This window comes from Lates calcarifer, linkage group LG16_LG22, assembly GCF_001640805.2.
Source record: "Lates calcarifer isolate ASB-BC8 linkage group LG16_LG22, TLL_Latcal_v3, whole genome shotgun sequence".
NCBI lineage: Eukaryota > Metazoa > Chordata > Actinopteri > Centropomidae > Lates > Lates calcarifer.
In genome coordinates, this window is record NC_066848.1 from 18,216,166 (window position 1) to 18,231,437 (window position 15,272).

Below are 15,272 nucleotides of genomic sequence, written 5' to 3' on the forward strand. Positions count from 1 at the left end.
ACATCCTAAACGTCAGAAGACACCAGGCTTACTCTTTTGAAAATGCTGCTTTAATAAAATAAAATGGTGTCTACCATTATTGCACAGTACAAACAAACAACCAGGAATACATCTTCTCTTATTTTACCAGCAGATCACCCAAACAAACTATATGCTTCCTCTTCTCTCCCCATGCTGAAATGAGGAGGTAATGGAGGAGGAAGTCAAAAGTTGAGAAGTCAAAGGAGAGGAGAAGAGGCTGATGAAGAGCATAAAGAGTCAGAGGTAACATTCATGGATCATTTGGTGTCCTCATCCATTTTTGGCTCTAGAAAGAAAACAACAGAAGTAAGATAGTGTACATAAGAAAATGTATTTGTTTTATTTTAGATAGACACTTGTACATATTTTAATGAGTTTGCAATGAAAATGGCTATTGATCAGCTGCAGTGCTGTAGAGGTGAAACATCATGTTCCAGAGGTAAAAATACATAATCTCCATAGGGAATTGGATTATCCCCCATAATGTATTACCCAAACAAGGTAGACAAGGCCTTTATGTCAGTTGTGATGTCAGTTTTCTCACAACACTGAAAAATGATACTATGCACTAATCCAAAAGCGAGCTCATCAATCAGATTTGTTATGTCACCATAGAGATTTTAACCACTTCAAAGTTGGCAAAATCATATAACACTATATCTTCTGTTAATTTTTTTTTTAACATAAACACATAACATACACTTATAACTGATAAGGATTGCCTAAATTTGGTGATATATGTACATTTTACAGTTGAAAAATAAATTTGTCAGTGCTCTCTGGGGGACAAACTATGTAATACTGTTTATTACTTTCATTGGCATTTCTGCACTGCAATGTCATGTTACTCACTGGTCCCACATACACTGATCAGCCACAACATTGAAACCATTGATAGCTGAAGTGAATGACACTGATCATCTTCTTACATTGCAGTGTTCTTCTGGAACTCTTTGGTCCTGGCATTCATCTGGATGTTACATGACACGTGCCACCCACGTAAAAAATGAATGTTCTCTCTTCTACATCTTGCCCATCCCCTTACACTGCCTATTTCTTTATTTGTTTTTCTATTAGATTATTCTCTCATAACTTTACCAGCCTTTTTTACATTTCTGTACATGCACTGTTGCTCTGAGAGTAAATGGCAGTTTCTTCTGATCCAGGTACTAAGGAATGACTAATAAAAATGAAGGCTTTCGACACATTATAGAGGGATTTTCTATCTATGAAACAAATAAAATGGCTATTCCTGAATCATAAGGACTCTGTGACAAAGCCTCTCTCTTGCCTCTGTGTCTCTCTCACCGGTGAAGGTGAACTGAGGGAAGCTGCTCAGGTCTCCTCCTCCATAAAGTCTCTGGAGCTTGGCTGTCTCCTCTGACAGGAGCCTCTCGTAATCTGGCTCCACCCCCACTGGTCCTCCACTCATGCTTAGAGAGGACATGGGAAGGAGATGGAAGATGGGGGAAGTGAAAGCAGAAATGGCTGTCATTCAGTTGATTTATCTCCCACATTTCAGTATCACAGTTTACCTCCAGTTCTCTATCTTAAACACCTTTTTACAGCTACTGGATACATACATGGACAAACCATGGGATAAAAATACTTATTTAACCTTTTAATAACCAGGAAATCTACATTATACATTTTTTCTTTTACAACTCTCTTTTTACTTTATTTTATAAACAGCAGCCAAATTCAGAGGCTTGTATCATTTAAAACCTAGTGCTGGAATTAATGAATTACTCAAGACCCTTAACCAGCCAATGACATGCAGTGTCATGCACATGTACATGCACTCCCTGGCTGTTGGTTGTTCAGGAGCAGTCCAGCAGTGTGGGACCTCCAGAGGAGTTTTCTTATTGAATATTTGTCTCTCTACCTGCGCATGTTGTCATATTCTCTGATCTTCTCCAGGAAGAGTCTCTGGACTGGATCCAAGTCTTAGGAATACACGTGGAAACAAAATTGTTAAATCGTCCCTTTCACCAGACAACACTGACACTGGACAATTCTACAAAACTCTAGATTCTATTTAAGTGATGACATTTTTGTTATTTCTAAAATATCTCTGCCCATGAACTACAGTATGGTTAAGGTTACAGAAAATTAATGTTGGGCAACTAAAACACTAAGGCCTCACCTAACAGCATCTGAAACCTCGTCTCCAACATCAGAATTGGGAGGGATGCATCTGAACAAATTTCTGCAACTTTATGAGACAGACAATCTAACTGTCCCTTGTTGTGTGAACAAGTTTGTGATACACTATGAATACCTTTATGGAGAGACTGTGAAAGCATGAGCCATTATTCACATTTAAATGGTCATCCCGTTGAGACTACAAAGACACTCAAAAGCCACAGAGTAAGTCTCCCTACAAGAACCTCACACTACTTTTTGCAGTGGCACTGAACAATTACTGGCTGTAATCGCTGCAGCATTGTCTGCCATGGTCCATGACTGTATGTACGCATGTGTCTGCAAGTGTATTAACCTGTGTGTGTCCCTGCGTCATCTTCAGTCCTCAAGGTTTCAGTCTGTTCTCCCTTATCCACCATCTCCTGTCCCAGCAGCACCTCCTTTGGAGCAAGAGAAGCTGGAAAATCATCTGTTTCCGCAGCTGCTGTATCAACTGCAGCTGATCCTATCACAACCGGTGCTGTGGTAACAACCCCAGAAACAGGACAGATGAAAGTATACGGGACAGAAACTGATTCCAGTTCTAAAGCATCAACCTCTTCACTAAATTCAGTTTTAGTTCAAATCTCCTTGACAGCTTCAAAAATAATTTATGCTCTCTTTGCATTTCCTCTGCTGTTAGTTTCAGGTTCAATTAACATATCTATTTTTAAAGTCTCCATAACAAAGCTCAAAGGAATATTTTAACATTTTGCGAAACATGCTTATGCAGTTTCTTGCGGAGAGCTAGAGGACGAGCAACCAAATTTAAAGACTGGCAAGCCTGCCTCTCTCCAAAGTTTGAAACTCCACCTACCATCACCTCTAACTGAAATGTAAAAACAACATGTACTTTTAAGAGAAGTTAGATGGTGGGTCAAACTCCGTAAATGTCAGATTAGATACAACATAATTAATTAATTAGAACTTTAAAGTGCTGGTAGGTGTGTTTCAAATTGGACATAACATGGCTAGTTTTCTCCATCTTCTTGTCTTTATGCTAAGCTAAGCTAATTAGTTCTGGCTCTAGCTCTATTCTGAACACAGACTAAAAACTAAAATGGACTAAAAATGGAATTGATCTTCTCATTTAACTCTTGGCAAGAAAGTAAATAAATGTGTTCTTTCCAAGATGTAAAACTATTCCTTTACAGTACCACAGGGGTTTTCAAAGTCCAGTGGAGTCAGAGAGTTAGCTCGGGGCTAAAGCTTGAGCACCATTTTTAAGTCTATATTTGTTTGCATTTTGGCAAACTGGCAACATTTAGTGTTTGCCCAATTAGCTTTAGAAATGTACCCATGGATGTACAGACAGCTATCGATGGATTACTTTGATACTGAAGAAAACTTACAAAATGTGATGATTGCCAGGCAAGTTCTGTGGTTATAATGAGTTTCTAAGTGGATTTATGGACATTTCCCATGTGTATCATGTCTGTCTGTTGAGATATTGACTCCAAGACGGAGTGCAATATCTGATGCAAATTGTGGCAATTGGGAACAAAGTAAAAGGTTCTATCTACTAATGTGCTTTGCTTCTCCTAATGTCTCCCCACCAATAACAGGAGTTAAACTTACCATCTAAATTACTTGTTCCTACACCCTCCTGACTAATCTGAGCTTCTCTTACACCTGCTACGTGCCCAGGAATGGTAAAGAGCAGCTCCTCCATCAGTGCATCTGTCTGCAGATCTTCAGACAGACCATCAGCTTCAGGCAGAGATAGAGACTCAACATCCAGAGCCTCAATTGTCTCTTCAGACACTGTTCCTTCCTCTACCTCCATCCTCCTCTCCCCAGCAAGAATTTCAGCTTCATTCTCCAGATAAGCAGTGGTTTCACTCAGAGGCTTGTTCTCCAGAGTTCCCAAAGAGGCCTCAACTTCAGCCAGTGTCACAGCCTCAAGAGACATGGCCTCCAACACATTTTCATCCTGCTTTCCAGACTCTTTTTCTGCTTCCTGACAAATCATTTCACTCTGTGGTACCAGTTTCAGAGGTAAGGTGTCGGGTGGCTGCCTCAGTCCTTGCTCAGAGCCAAGTATGGCTTCTAATATAACAGATGTCTCAGCTTCTATTGCATCAATTGCTTCAGAGATAGAGTCTAGAGTTAAAATTTTAGCCTCTGTTGTGTCCTCAAAAACAGCATCCTCTATTGCTGTCTCAACTTCAATCTTCTCCTCTTTTGCTAATACATCAGCTTCTTTCTCAAGCGCATCACTTGTCTCTTGCAGTACTTCAGTTTCAAGACTTCCAAATTGAGCCTTTACTTCTGCTAAAGTTACTGATTCCAGCGTCATGTCTTCTTCATTTGCCTTCTCCTGCATTTGCAAAGACTCTCCATTTGCTCTCACAAGTTGATTAGAGGCTGAACTTGCTTTTATCGTGCTGGGGGATTTGGAAAGCACTGCAGGAACATGACAGAGAAGCTCTTTCACCAATGTGCCAGTTTCTTCCTCTAACTCTTGAAGATCTTCAGACAGAGACTCCCATTTTGAAAGAACCTTAGTTAAAATTTCACTCTCATCTTCACTTGAATTCTCAGCCTCAGGTGAGGCTTTGTGTTCGGCTCCCATCCCTGTCTGGACTAACAACTCCTGGAGCTGTTTTTCTGCTTTTTCATCGAGAATAAATTTTGTTTTGAGGAGATCATCCGTTTTCAAAGCCTCCAAGAAATCCTTGGCAGGATGTAGTGTTACAGACTCTAAAGTCATTTGTTCTGATTCGTTTACATCCTTTTCCACAGTGATTTTTCCTAAAGATGATTCTACTTTAGATTCTACTTCACTTTTCAAAGGTAAGACTGCAGATTCAGGTGTATTTTGGATTAAGGCAGCATGTGACAGATTGTCAGCACCTTCAGTTTCTATTGTAGGCTCTACTGTACTTTCTAATAAGGGTTCTACTGTTGCAGTTTGTGAGACATTAACCACTCCTGAGTCTGTGCTGTTGGTTTGTACTGCTTGAGCTGTTGTATCTGCTTTAGCTTCCATTGTAGATGCTTCAGCAACAGATGCTCTGATTTCAAGTGCTTCCACAAGAGGAATGCTGGCCTCTACTGATGGGTCTACTGAGATGCTTACCTCTCCTGAGTCAATGCTTTTGGCTAGCACTTTTTCAGCTGGAGCATCTACTGTTGGCTCTACTGGTCCTTCAACAGAAACCTCAGCTTCTACTGCTTCTACAGGAAGAAGACTGGCCTCTACTACCGATGTAATTGTAGTTTCTCTTAAAGGTTCTTTGTTGGCCCCAAATGAGACATGGATCACCTCTTCTCTATCTGCTTCAACTTCTGTTGTAGGCTCTACTGCACCTTCAGAAACAGCAGCTATACTTTCTAATGTTTCCTGACGAGTTATGCTGGTGCTTATGCTGCTGACAGTTCTATTGTAGTTTCTATTGAGGGTTCTATTGTGGTAGTGTATAAAGTCTCAACCCCTCCTGAATCTGTGCCTTTGGTTTGTACTTTTTTAGCTGCTGTATATTCTGTAACTTCTACCATAGATTCTGTTGGACCTTGAACAACAGAAGCTCTAGTTTCTAGTGCTTCTATGGCAGGAAGGCTGGCCTCTACTGATGGTTCTGTTGTAGTTTCTATCAAAGGTTCTACTGTAGCAGCTGTATCAGGTGATTTCTCTGCATTTTTCTCTACCAGGTTGGCTGATAAGGGTAGTGCAGGAGTGGATGTGAGTTCATTTGCTTCTGTAACAGTTTCTACTTTGGTTTCTCTTGTGTTGACTAAAGTTTGGCACTCTGCTGTAGTTGCTTCTGACCCTGATGATGCAAGAGTTGTGCTGGTTGTAGGAGGAGCTGAGGTTTTAACAGTCACACTGGAAACACCATCAGCAGAACAGTCCTGAATAACACCAGGTGTCTGCTGAGGCGTTTCTGAGGTAAATGAAGTCTTTGGGTTTGTGGAAGATGCTGATTTTGGTTGAGGGGGAAGACTAGAAACACTAGAAGCAGCACTGAAAGACTGAGACTTCTGGCTCTGTCTTTGACAAATGAGAAACATTTGAGGTGGAGACCTTCATTGAGGAGGTTGTAGGAGGTTTGGAAGGTATGGGAGAGGCTTTGGCATGTTGAGCTGCAGGAGGAGGGGGTGAGGAACAGGAGAAAAAATTGGATATATAGGACATGAAATAAGAAATAAGCAGAATAAAAGGCATTCAATTAATGAACAGTTTGTTAACTCAGCTGGTAGAAATAACTGTCTTTTAGGAAACTCAAGAACATGTTCTATAATCTGTGTTCATTTTTAAAGTAGCGCTGAAATGATTAGTCAATGAATTGATTCATCTACAGACAGAAAAATAATCAGCAACTATTGATCATTTACAGTCATTTTTTAAGCAGAAACAGTGAAAACAATTACAGATGTCTGCAGATTTCAGCCTCTCACAGGAGATGACATCCTACTTTTCTTCATATACAATTGTAAACTAAATATTTGTGGGTTTTCAGACTTTTGGTTGACCAAAACCTTTGAAGATGCCACCTTCAACCCAGCTGACCATAGTTAGCTATGTTAGCTGCAGTTCTGTTTGTAAATGGTTTCCCATATATTGTTGTCAGTGTTGTGACAGGAATGTACATGGCTTAGAGTCACCATATGCATAATTTCTATAACATATTCTACTGTATGCTGACACTGGGTGCCCAGAAAAGCCTGGAATCACACACAGGAAGTACCATCAAAAATGCTGTGATTCCACTTTTATGCTATTAAGATCCCAAACATAGAAATCTAGACATTGCTGTCTTTGGCTGAGACTTTATACTGACACTTAGCTCTATGCAACATCCTCAGTGTACTTACCTTTACCAGCACCAGGGGACGTGGTGCCTGGTCTCTTTTGGGAGAAGAGTTGCTCCAGGAGTTTAGCAACATCGACTGAGGGCTGGGGTTTGGCTTTCTCTGCCAGTATAAGACAATGCATGTTGAGGATAAAATTAGTAGTAAAGCCCTGCCTTGAAATACTTAGTTACTGTGCCAGGAAGCACCTCTCCCCACCAGCTTCATTCACCAATTACGAAGATACAGAAGCAAACACCTGTCGGCTCCTATTTGGATTTTATCCATTAACTGTTTCACAAATGATTCTTTATTAAATCTGTTTCTCAACATAAACCAATATCAGATTATCAAATTACATATTCTGTGATAAAGTTTATCTATTTTATCTATACTGCCCATAATACAGCACAGATTTTAGTTTTAAATATGTCTTTTCTTGTTACTAGGTACTGCTGGTACTCTTCAATTTGTGTAGAAGGAATAATGGTAACAATTAACTTAAAGTCCACTTCAGCATTTATAGGTAGTATCTAAATATTAAGTAAGCTGTTTGCAGATGTAAGTGTTTATCAGTGTATTTGTTAATGACTCTAGCCCCTCCCGTGGACATGAGGGGAGGCTGTATCTGACAGATACAAATTAGTAAAACATACTTCTGATAATATAAAATTTGTCTTCTTAGGAGAAGTTATAATTGGATGACAAATACTCTACATAAATTAACATTTAAAATGCCTTCATATCTGCATACATCTACTTTAGGGTGTATTTTAAGTAATTTCTTAAATGTTTTTATGCTGCTTATAGATGCTAAAAATTACAACTAAAAACCTGACAGAAAATAAGACAGACAACTGTTTGTCTTACTGATGTGTGTTCTTCGTGGTAGTTTTCTGTCCGATGGTTTGGAGCTGAACAGAGCAGTCTGCGGCCTCCATACGACTCTACACAACTCCCTGTGAATACACTGGATACACACACAAACAATTATGGGATGCACAAGGTTATGCTGCTGCCAGATAGCAAACTTGTTTCTAGTCCTGGTTAGGTTAGGTTCTAGTTAGGTTTTCAGGAGTTCAAAACACTGAAGTTTTTCCAGACTACTTCATAAAAATGATTATCTGCATTTTCACTGTATATATACTCTAGATAGTCCAGTCATTCTATATACTTTTACCATATACATGTCAGTTTGAAATAAACATCTTTATATGTTGAAGGGATTTCAAAGGGTTTCATTCCCCTGGGGGTTAGAACACTCAAAATACAACATACATACAACTGGGGAAGGAGTTTATGTCAGCGTTTACTTTAAAAGAAAAGTATATTTACATTTTACAGCTAAAGACAAACAGGAGCCTAAAGGTGAGGAACAAATGGATGTTGCAATAACTTTAAATACAATGATAATACTCACCATATGAAATACTTTATTTATGTTCTATATGAAGGTAACACTATAATTAAAAAGTCATGGGCAGTGGTGGAAAGTAAGTACATTTACTCAAGTACTGTTCTTAAGAACAAAATTAAGGTATCTGCACTTTACTTGAGTATTTCCATGTTATGCTACTTTATACTTCTACTCCACTTTATCTATCTGACAGTCCTGGCTACTGCTTTCTTTTCAGGTTAAGATTTTAACTTTATGATTTTGTACGATTTTACGTTAAAAACATATGATAAGCTCATAAAATGCAGTCCACTGTTAAACATTAGTGGTTTCCAGCCATTTTGACACGTGACAACTTACAAAAAAAACAGTGTCTAGCTGGGGCCCACTGATGTCTTTAAGTTGTGAGGAGTTCCATTAAAGAGCGAATTTCCATCTAGACGTCTTTGACAGTTTCATTTAAATAACTGTGATTGTCCAAAATCTTACAACAAAATCAAAGATTAGAGTAATTAAACAAAAATTAATACAGAAGAACTTGTTTTTTCTTCTTTCCTATCTCATAAATTATCTCACGACCCCTCAGATTAACTTTGTGACCCCTTTGAAGATGTTGACCCCTAAATTTAGAACCATTGGGTTTAACTACCAAACTATTAATAAAATAGTTAAAGGTGTTATACATTGAACCAGCTAAAATAATAAAATGCTGCTTAACCATGCAATGATGCATCAGTATTAACAATTAAAGCCATGTACAGTATTTAATATATAAGTGATAGAAGACATTTTACTTTGACACTTTAAGTAAATTTTGGTGATCATACATGTGCGCAGTTGCTTAGGTGGAATTTTGAATGCAGAACTTTTACTTTAGTATTTCCATTTTATGTTACTTTAGAGAAAATTCTATGATATTAACACACAGCTGTGTATCAGAAGCTTGTTTTTCTTCTTTTCTTGCTCATTAATCATCTCATGAACCCTCAGATTTACCCTGTGACCCTTTGAAGAGGCTGACCTATATTGTGACCCACTAGACTAAACGTACCTGTAGATTAGGTAGTTAAAAGTTCAAAATTCACCCCAAGAAGCTACAAAGATAAAATGCAGTTCAGAGATTGTTGCTTCGGTGTTAACAGTCTAATAATGTCATAGGGGACCATTCACTGCAGAAAGGGTACTTTTACTTAGATGCTTAAAGTACATTTTGTTGAGAATACATCTGTACTTTTACATATGAGGGATTTTGAATGCATGACTTATAATGGGATTTTCTGAAACTGTGATACCACTCTTACTTAAGTAAAGAGGACATGGGGTCAAATTAAAAGAAGAGAAGAAAACAAAAAATGTACTTACTCTTATACATAATCCCGTTCTTCCTCTGAGCAAAGCAGCAGCCATGTTTACTTAAATGAACACAGGATGAAAAATACAGAAATGTAGTGTGCAGGCTAATTTATCTGCTTAATAAAGTGTAACATAGAGGAATGTCCAGTGGTACTAAATGTCCTGAGTCTGTTTCTTCTCCACCATGGCAGTTTCACTCTGTTCTTATCGCTTTGGAGACACCGAGGAATAAAAATGCACCAAATGACAACAACAGTTCGTCTGTTGTTTGTTTGTCTGCCAGCTAGCTAACACATTGTAGCTTAGCGGAGCTGTCCTGCGTGTTTTTAAAGTGTTACAGTTACATAAAGCGCTCTGCTCAAAGCCTTTAAACACTGATGTCAAGTCAAACACAAGAAAACAAATGTTTCCTGTTAGGACTATCAAAGTAAAAGTTTAAATGCTAAATTTAAAATGTACAGAACCATACTTTTCATGGAATATAACTTAATTAACTTAACTAATTCACAAATTAATCATTTATGCTCTAAATTTCTTCTCTTTAATCTAATTTACCCAGCCTCTACAACCATTACGTTAATTCAAATAATATCAGGCAAATTTATTTCTATGGCACCTTTCAAAACGGCAATTCATAGTGCTTTACATAAAACATAAACAGCATTAAGAAAAGAGAAACAAGACAATATAAAAGACACATTAAACAAAGGTAAAATAAGATTAGAAAATGACAACTTGGTCATTTCTGTGTGCACACTTTATAAATTTCTGGGTACAAATAACATTACCAACTTCCCAGCACCAGCCTTTCTACAATTCATGAACTGATTTCGAATCAATAGAGAAATAAATAAATAAATCAACATACAAGGACTGGTGGAAACGGGGTAATAAGTTGCTTCTGGGCAATACTTTTTTATTTTGAAGGCAAGACTGGATTATATTTCGGGTTTTTAGTGGATAAATTTGTCTGCTTTGACGCAGCTCGTTTCGAGTAAGGACAACACCCCCTTTCACTGCATGTGCCAGCACAACACAGAGCTGGAGAGACTGCACGCCCCTTTACTATCAATACGAGTTGTGAATATAGTTTGTACTGACAGCGAGGACCTTGATTCAGTCCTGTTTCCAGACTGGGATGAAAGGGCCCATACAAACTGGACCAGTTGTTTCTCATGCAGTGTCTTGGCCCAAGCTCATTTGTGAAGGTCCTTTTATAGACACGCGGGCAGGAGGGTTCACACAGGCCATGTCAGTCAAATTTGACCAAAACGGGCGAAGTCTGTGATAGATTTAGAAAAGTCTGTGTTAGAAATGGAGACATGAACAGAAAGAGCTGCCTTACTTTTATCTTGCTCATGTCATATTAAAGCAAAAATGTCAAGCAGGAAGTTGAATTGCTGCCGAATTTCCAATGGTTTTGGGTCAGCATAAAATAATTAGGGTCTGGTAGCCAAATGTATGAAGAAAAGTTCCCATAAAATTTGGCTTTTGGACATTTCTATGAAGGTCAACCTGAGAATGATTTTCCTTCTCAAATAGTTTAATCTGGAGGATTTTAAGAAGCTTTAAAGGGTTGAAGTACTCCTGATTAACCTAGAAAATCACTATTAAAGAAAAGTCAGATCCTAATACCCTGGTATAGCATCACTGATGTAACCTGTATTTGTGTGTAAGCATGTTGACAAAAACTGAATTATTTGCCACAGAAACCAACAAAGCAAGTAGCTACAGTTTTGGTCCAACTGAAGTTTATTCTGAACATTGAAAGACAACAACGTACATCATCTTCTACAGTGATAATTAACAGCAGGCTGTCTCTATCGCCCCCCGTAGCACTCATATATTAACTCTCAGATAGCAGTAGTATTATACACAACCTGGAAGATAGACAGTAAGAACAGGTTCAAACTGGATTAGGTTAGTTTCAGTACAGTGTGGAGAGGAGGGGAGGAGGAGGACGGGTACTGGAGAACAGTACAGAGGGAGTCGACAGGGATGTAAGACAAATTCATCATCATTCATCATCTTCATTATCATCAGTCAGGGGAAACACACATTCATACACACCTTCCTCCACAGTCAAGATGCTGCAACTGGCTGAGCCTTGCTGACTCCTGATTGGACAGTGGCTGGTCACTAAGGTAACTATCGGTTGTCTCAGTGGTAATTCAGTACATTACTGTAACCGTGGCATTAAATTAAAAATGACTAACTAAATTTACTAACTGGCCAAGTAGCTAGCTAACTAACATATATACAACTCCGCTGAGCGAACAACCTGGCGTTTTATCTGTCCAACTGGCTAACATGGTGGCCATTTTGAACACCCAAGTAAGGAAAATCTGCTTGGAAGATTAATGCTGCCTTCAAAGTAATGCCTGAGTTTGTGTTGTTGACAAAAAAAGTCAGGTAAATGATATGCAAATAAAATTAAGGGGTTAAAATGTGACAAAAACTGAAAACAAAAAGCAATACTTTGTTCTTTCAAAATAGTGAATAGTTGTTTTTTTATGTCAAAGAACAAGAGAAGCACAGGTGACAAAAGTAATAACACTCCACTTAAAAAAAAAAAAAAGTCAAGCAACAGCTTCTACAGGCCTTCATTTGGCACTATCTCATGAACAAGCTAGCATAACTGCATGTGAAGGCACTGGAAGTACGCAGCAGCTATGAAAGCTACAAAAACATTTTATTTTTTAAAGGATTTAATATTCCTCTTTCTAAACAAATAAGAAATGATATTATCTCAAATACTGGGGGAATTACTTTTTATTTTCCTGATGAACATGGACATGGGGCTATAGACAGGTGCCACAATCTAGACTTCAGCAGGCTATTGCTAACTAATTTCCATAGTACTGTAAGCAGTTGTAGCATAAGGTCTTCACAATTGCTAGTTAATAGAGGGCTCCTACTCTTTTTAAAGAGGACATTTTAAATTGTTGAGAAGGTGTTACGCAGACTAGGCTCTCACACTGCTTACAACCAACTGTCAGACTTTTATTTAGTAAAGCAATATGTTATAATAATGACATATATTTTGATCGGAGTCGAAGTCTGGTGATACTCTACTATATTGTATTCTCAACAATTCTCATGAAAAGACCAAAACCAAAAGTGAATGTATCCCACTAACAAGTGTTGTATGAATCCAAAGCTTGATATATCCACTGCACCATAAAGCTCCAAATAATCACCACAGCACCAAATGTGGATTAATCCGCCACTGAAAATGGTGAAAATAGTCCCCAACAAATGTTCTCTTTCCTCCTGTTTGAGTTAAGTTTGCTCAAAACTACAGTGCCGAGCTGTTTTAGGAAATTACTAAGCCTTTTTAATAATAAATCTCTATATTCAAGAGCCATTTTTATTGATTACGAAGTAAGATCTTCAGTAGGAACCAATGGGCTTGGGGTTGACAGCCACAGGCAGGCAGATGAGTTGGAAATCACTAGGAGACGGGCTAGCATGTTGTTGGTTTTGGTCTGTCATGGAATTTGATGGCAATAAGAACAACACCAGTCTTACCAGTCTTCCAGGTTTAGTTTCCTACTTTGACTATTCAAAATGGCCGCTGTGTGACAAAAGTCAGTCGAGTCGTGTCTTGCTCTGCTCTAATATCAGCAACAGTGTCTATTTTAAAAGTGCTGGGAGTGCCGACGCACAGTAAAATTATTCCTACACTGAGCTTTCTCAGGGTTAGAGTGTGGAAATGGTCTAAAATGCTGTTCCTATAAAATACATTTCTGTAGTACCTTGCATGTTCGAGGGCCCGAATCAATCCAGCTCTGGGCCCCCCTGATTTTTCAGGTTTTTCCCTCCCTGCATAGTGACGGCCACTGTGACAGCTCCACACAGCAGCAACATAACAACAGAGGTTGGATGTGTGACAAAAATCACCTAAAACTACAACCTCCGTGTGCGTTCAACATCAAAAAATAAGAAAAAATTAAGACATTCTTCTTTACAGTACCTCAATTTAAAGTGGCTGTAACACCTGTTCCCTGTTCCAGCCATATTATCATCACCATTATTATAACTGATACATGTAAAAGGGACATTTTGGCATGTCTGTAATTTATGTGCACTGGACACTTGTCATATACTAGGGTAAAGTCTTTCTATAATTTCAGCTTATTAGCATCGTTAGCATTTCTCATTAAACCTGTACATATTTATCACTTTCTAAGATAATGTGACAAGTGTTCAGTGAAGGTCTAAACAGACCAAAATTCAAAATGTCAAGGTCCCTTTACATGCAGTACCTCAAAGCTGAAAGCCTGAAGAGTTGAACTTAAGACTCTGAGAGAGTTGTAAGACTCGACATAAAAAAATAAAAGAAAATGTTCACTGAACCGTACCATTAATTAGCTTGTCCACCTTGACACTCATACATTCATTCAAACCAGCAGTCTCTCACAGACACGCACCCACACACACACACACACATTGGTGCACGCACACACACATACACACAGGAGTTTGGGTTTGTTGGGACAAAGAGGGAGGGCTGGGATTGTCACTGGAGTGTCTGTGAGACTGTCTGATGAAGCAAAGGGAGAGAAAACAGTTAAGACCCGGCCGATCTCCAAGAGGACTGGACTGGACTAAATACTGCACTGGACCAGACTGAAGGAGCTCAGAAGAGGACTGGACTGGAGTAGATCAGAAACAGGTATTGGGTTTTCATTCCTTGGTAGCACATTATTGATGCTGAGCTGGTTAACCTGTTAACACGTGTCCATTATAACAACAGCTTCTTAAAGGGTGTTTTCATCTTTAAAATCTACCATTACAGTGTGGAGCTGTCTAACCCATACAATTTCACCTCTACAACAAACAGCAACATTTTAAGACATAATGATATACTGTATGTAAGACTTTTGTAGACTTTTTAAGAATTTAAGAGATTCAGAACCTGTTGACACATCACTTTAGGTACAATATTAATCTCTTAAATCCTATTTAAATGTCTTGCTTCCCTAAACTGATATGTAGCCTGAAACTGAGACAATAATTTATTTCCATTGATTGATGATCTGGTGCAAAGGAAAATTAGCCTCATTGACCCTGTCGTCTATATTGTTTTATCTAAATGTTGTACCATTACTGATAATTTGCAAATAATGCAGCACCATCACTGTCGCACCAGTCTGACATGTAGTTTAAGACTTTTCCAGACTTGCAGATGGTCTGTTAGAGGTCTGGGGCCTGGGGTAATCCTGCCTTGCTGCTCCTGATCTACTCAATATTCTTATGTTTTTCTTTTAATCCAACAGGCAAATGATAATAACTGATACTTGCCCTCAGCTGAATGCACCACCCTCCCATCAGCCAATGAGCTCTGAGAAACCGGATCCAGACCAGTCTAGTCTAATCCAGCCCAGCTGTTGGGTTCGCAACACATCTCTCAGTTCCTTTTTCAGTCCAGTCCAGTATGATCCTGTTCTGGTTTTATGGTTCTTCAAACAGCTGGAGGTCCAGCCTGACAACTATCTCTCCTGTGGGAACCTCATGGAGA

At 38.7% G+C, this 15,272-nt stretch overlaps 2 protein-coding genes across 2 annotated transcripts in view; both read right to left on the reverse strand.

Moving 5' to 3' along the window:
• Positions 1–32: 32 nt before the first annotated feature.
• Positions 33–10,109, reverse strand: si:dkey-22n8.3 (uncharacterized). The gene is made up of 8 exons (XM_018660874.2): positions 9,758–10,109; positions 7,870–7,969; positions 7,024–7,122; positions 3,784–6,291; positions 2,522–2,686; positions 1,907–1,967; positions 1,330–1,454; positions 33–307 (listed from the first exon to the last, which is right to left on the reverse strand). The coding sequence occupies exons 4-8, from the start codon at positions 5,195–5,197 to the stop codon at positions 279–281; spliced, it is 1,794 nt and encodes a 597-aa protein (XP_018516390.1). The 5' UTR covers positions 5,198–6,291; positions 7,024–7,122; positions 7,870–7,969; positions 9,758–10,109; the 3' UTR covers positions 33–278.
• A 1,368-nt stretch (positions 10,110–11,477) lies between these two features.
• Positions 11,478–15,272, reverse strand: part of itsn1 (intersectin 1 (SH3 domain protein)) — a 43,858-nt gene continuing 40,063 nt past the window's right edge. The window contains 1 exon segment of the mRNA XM_018660847.2: positions 11,478–15,271. Within this exon segment, the coding sequence (XP_018516363.1) occupies positions 15,206–15,271 (66 nt within the window). The 3' untranslated portion in view covers positions 11,478–15,205.

Coding starts and splice junctions, on each gene's coding strand:
- si:dkey-22n8.3 (XM_018660874.2), bottom strand. CDS start 5,197: ATGGAAGCTAAAGCAGATACAACAGCTCAAGCAGTACAAACCAACAGC. Junction 1,455..1,906: donor GAATATGACAACATGCGCAG/GTAGAGAGACAA, acceptor GTCCTCTCTAAG/CATGAGTGGAGGACCAGTGG. Junction 308..1,329: donor CCCTCAGTTCACCTTCACCG/GTGAGAGAGACA, acceptor TTTTCTTTCTAG/AGCCAAAAATGGATGAGGAC.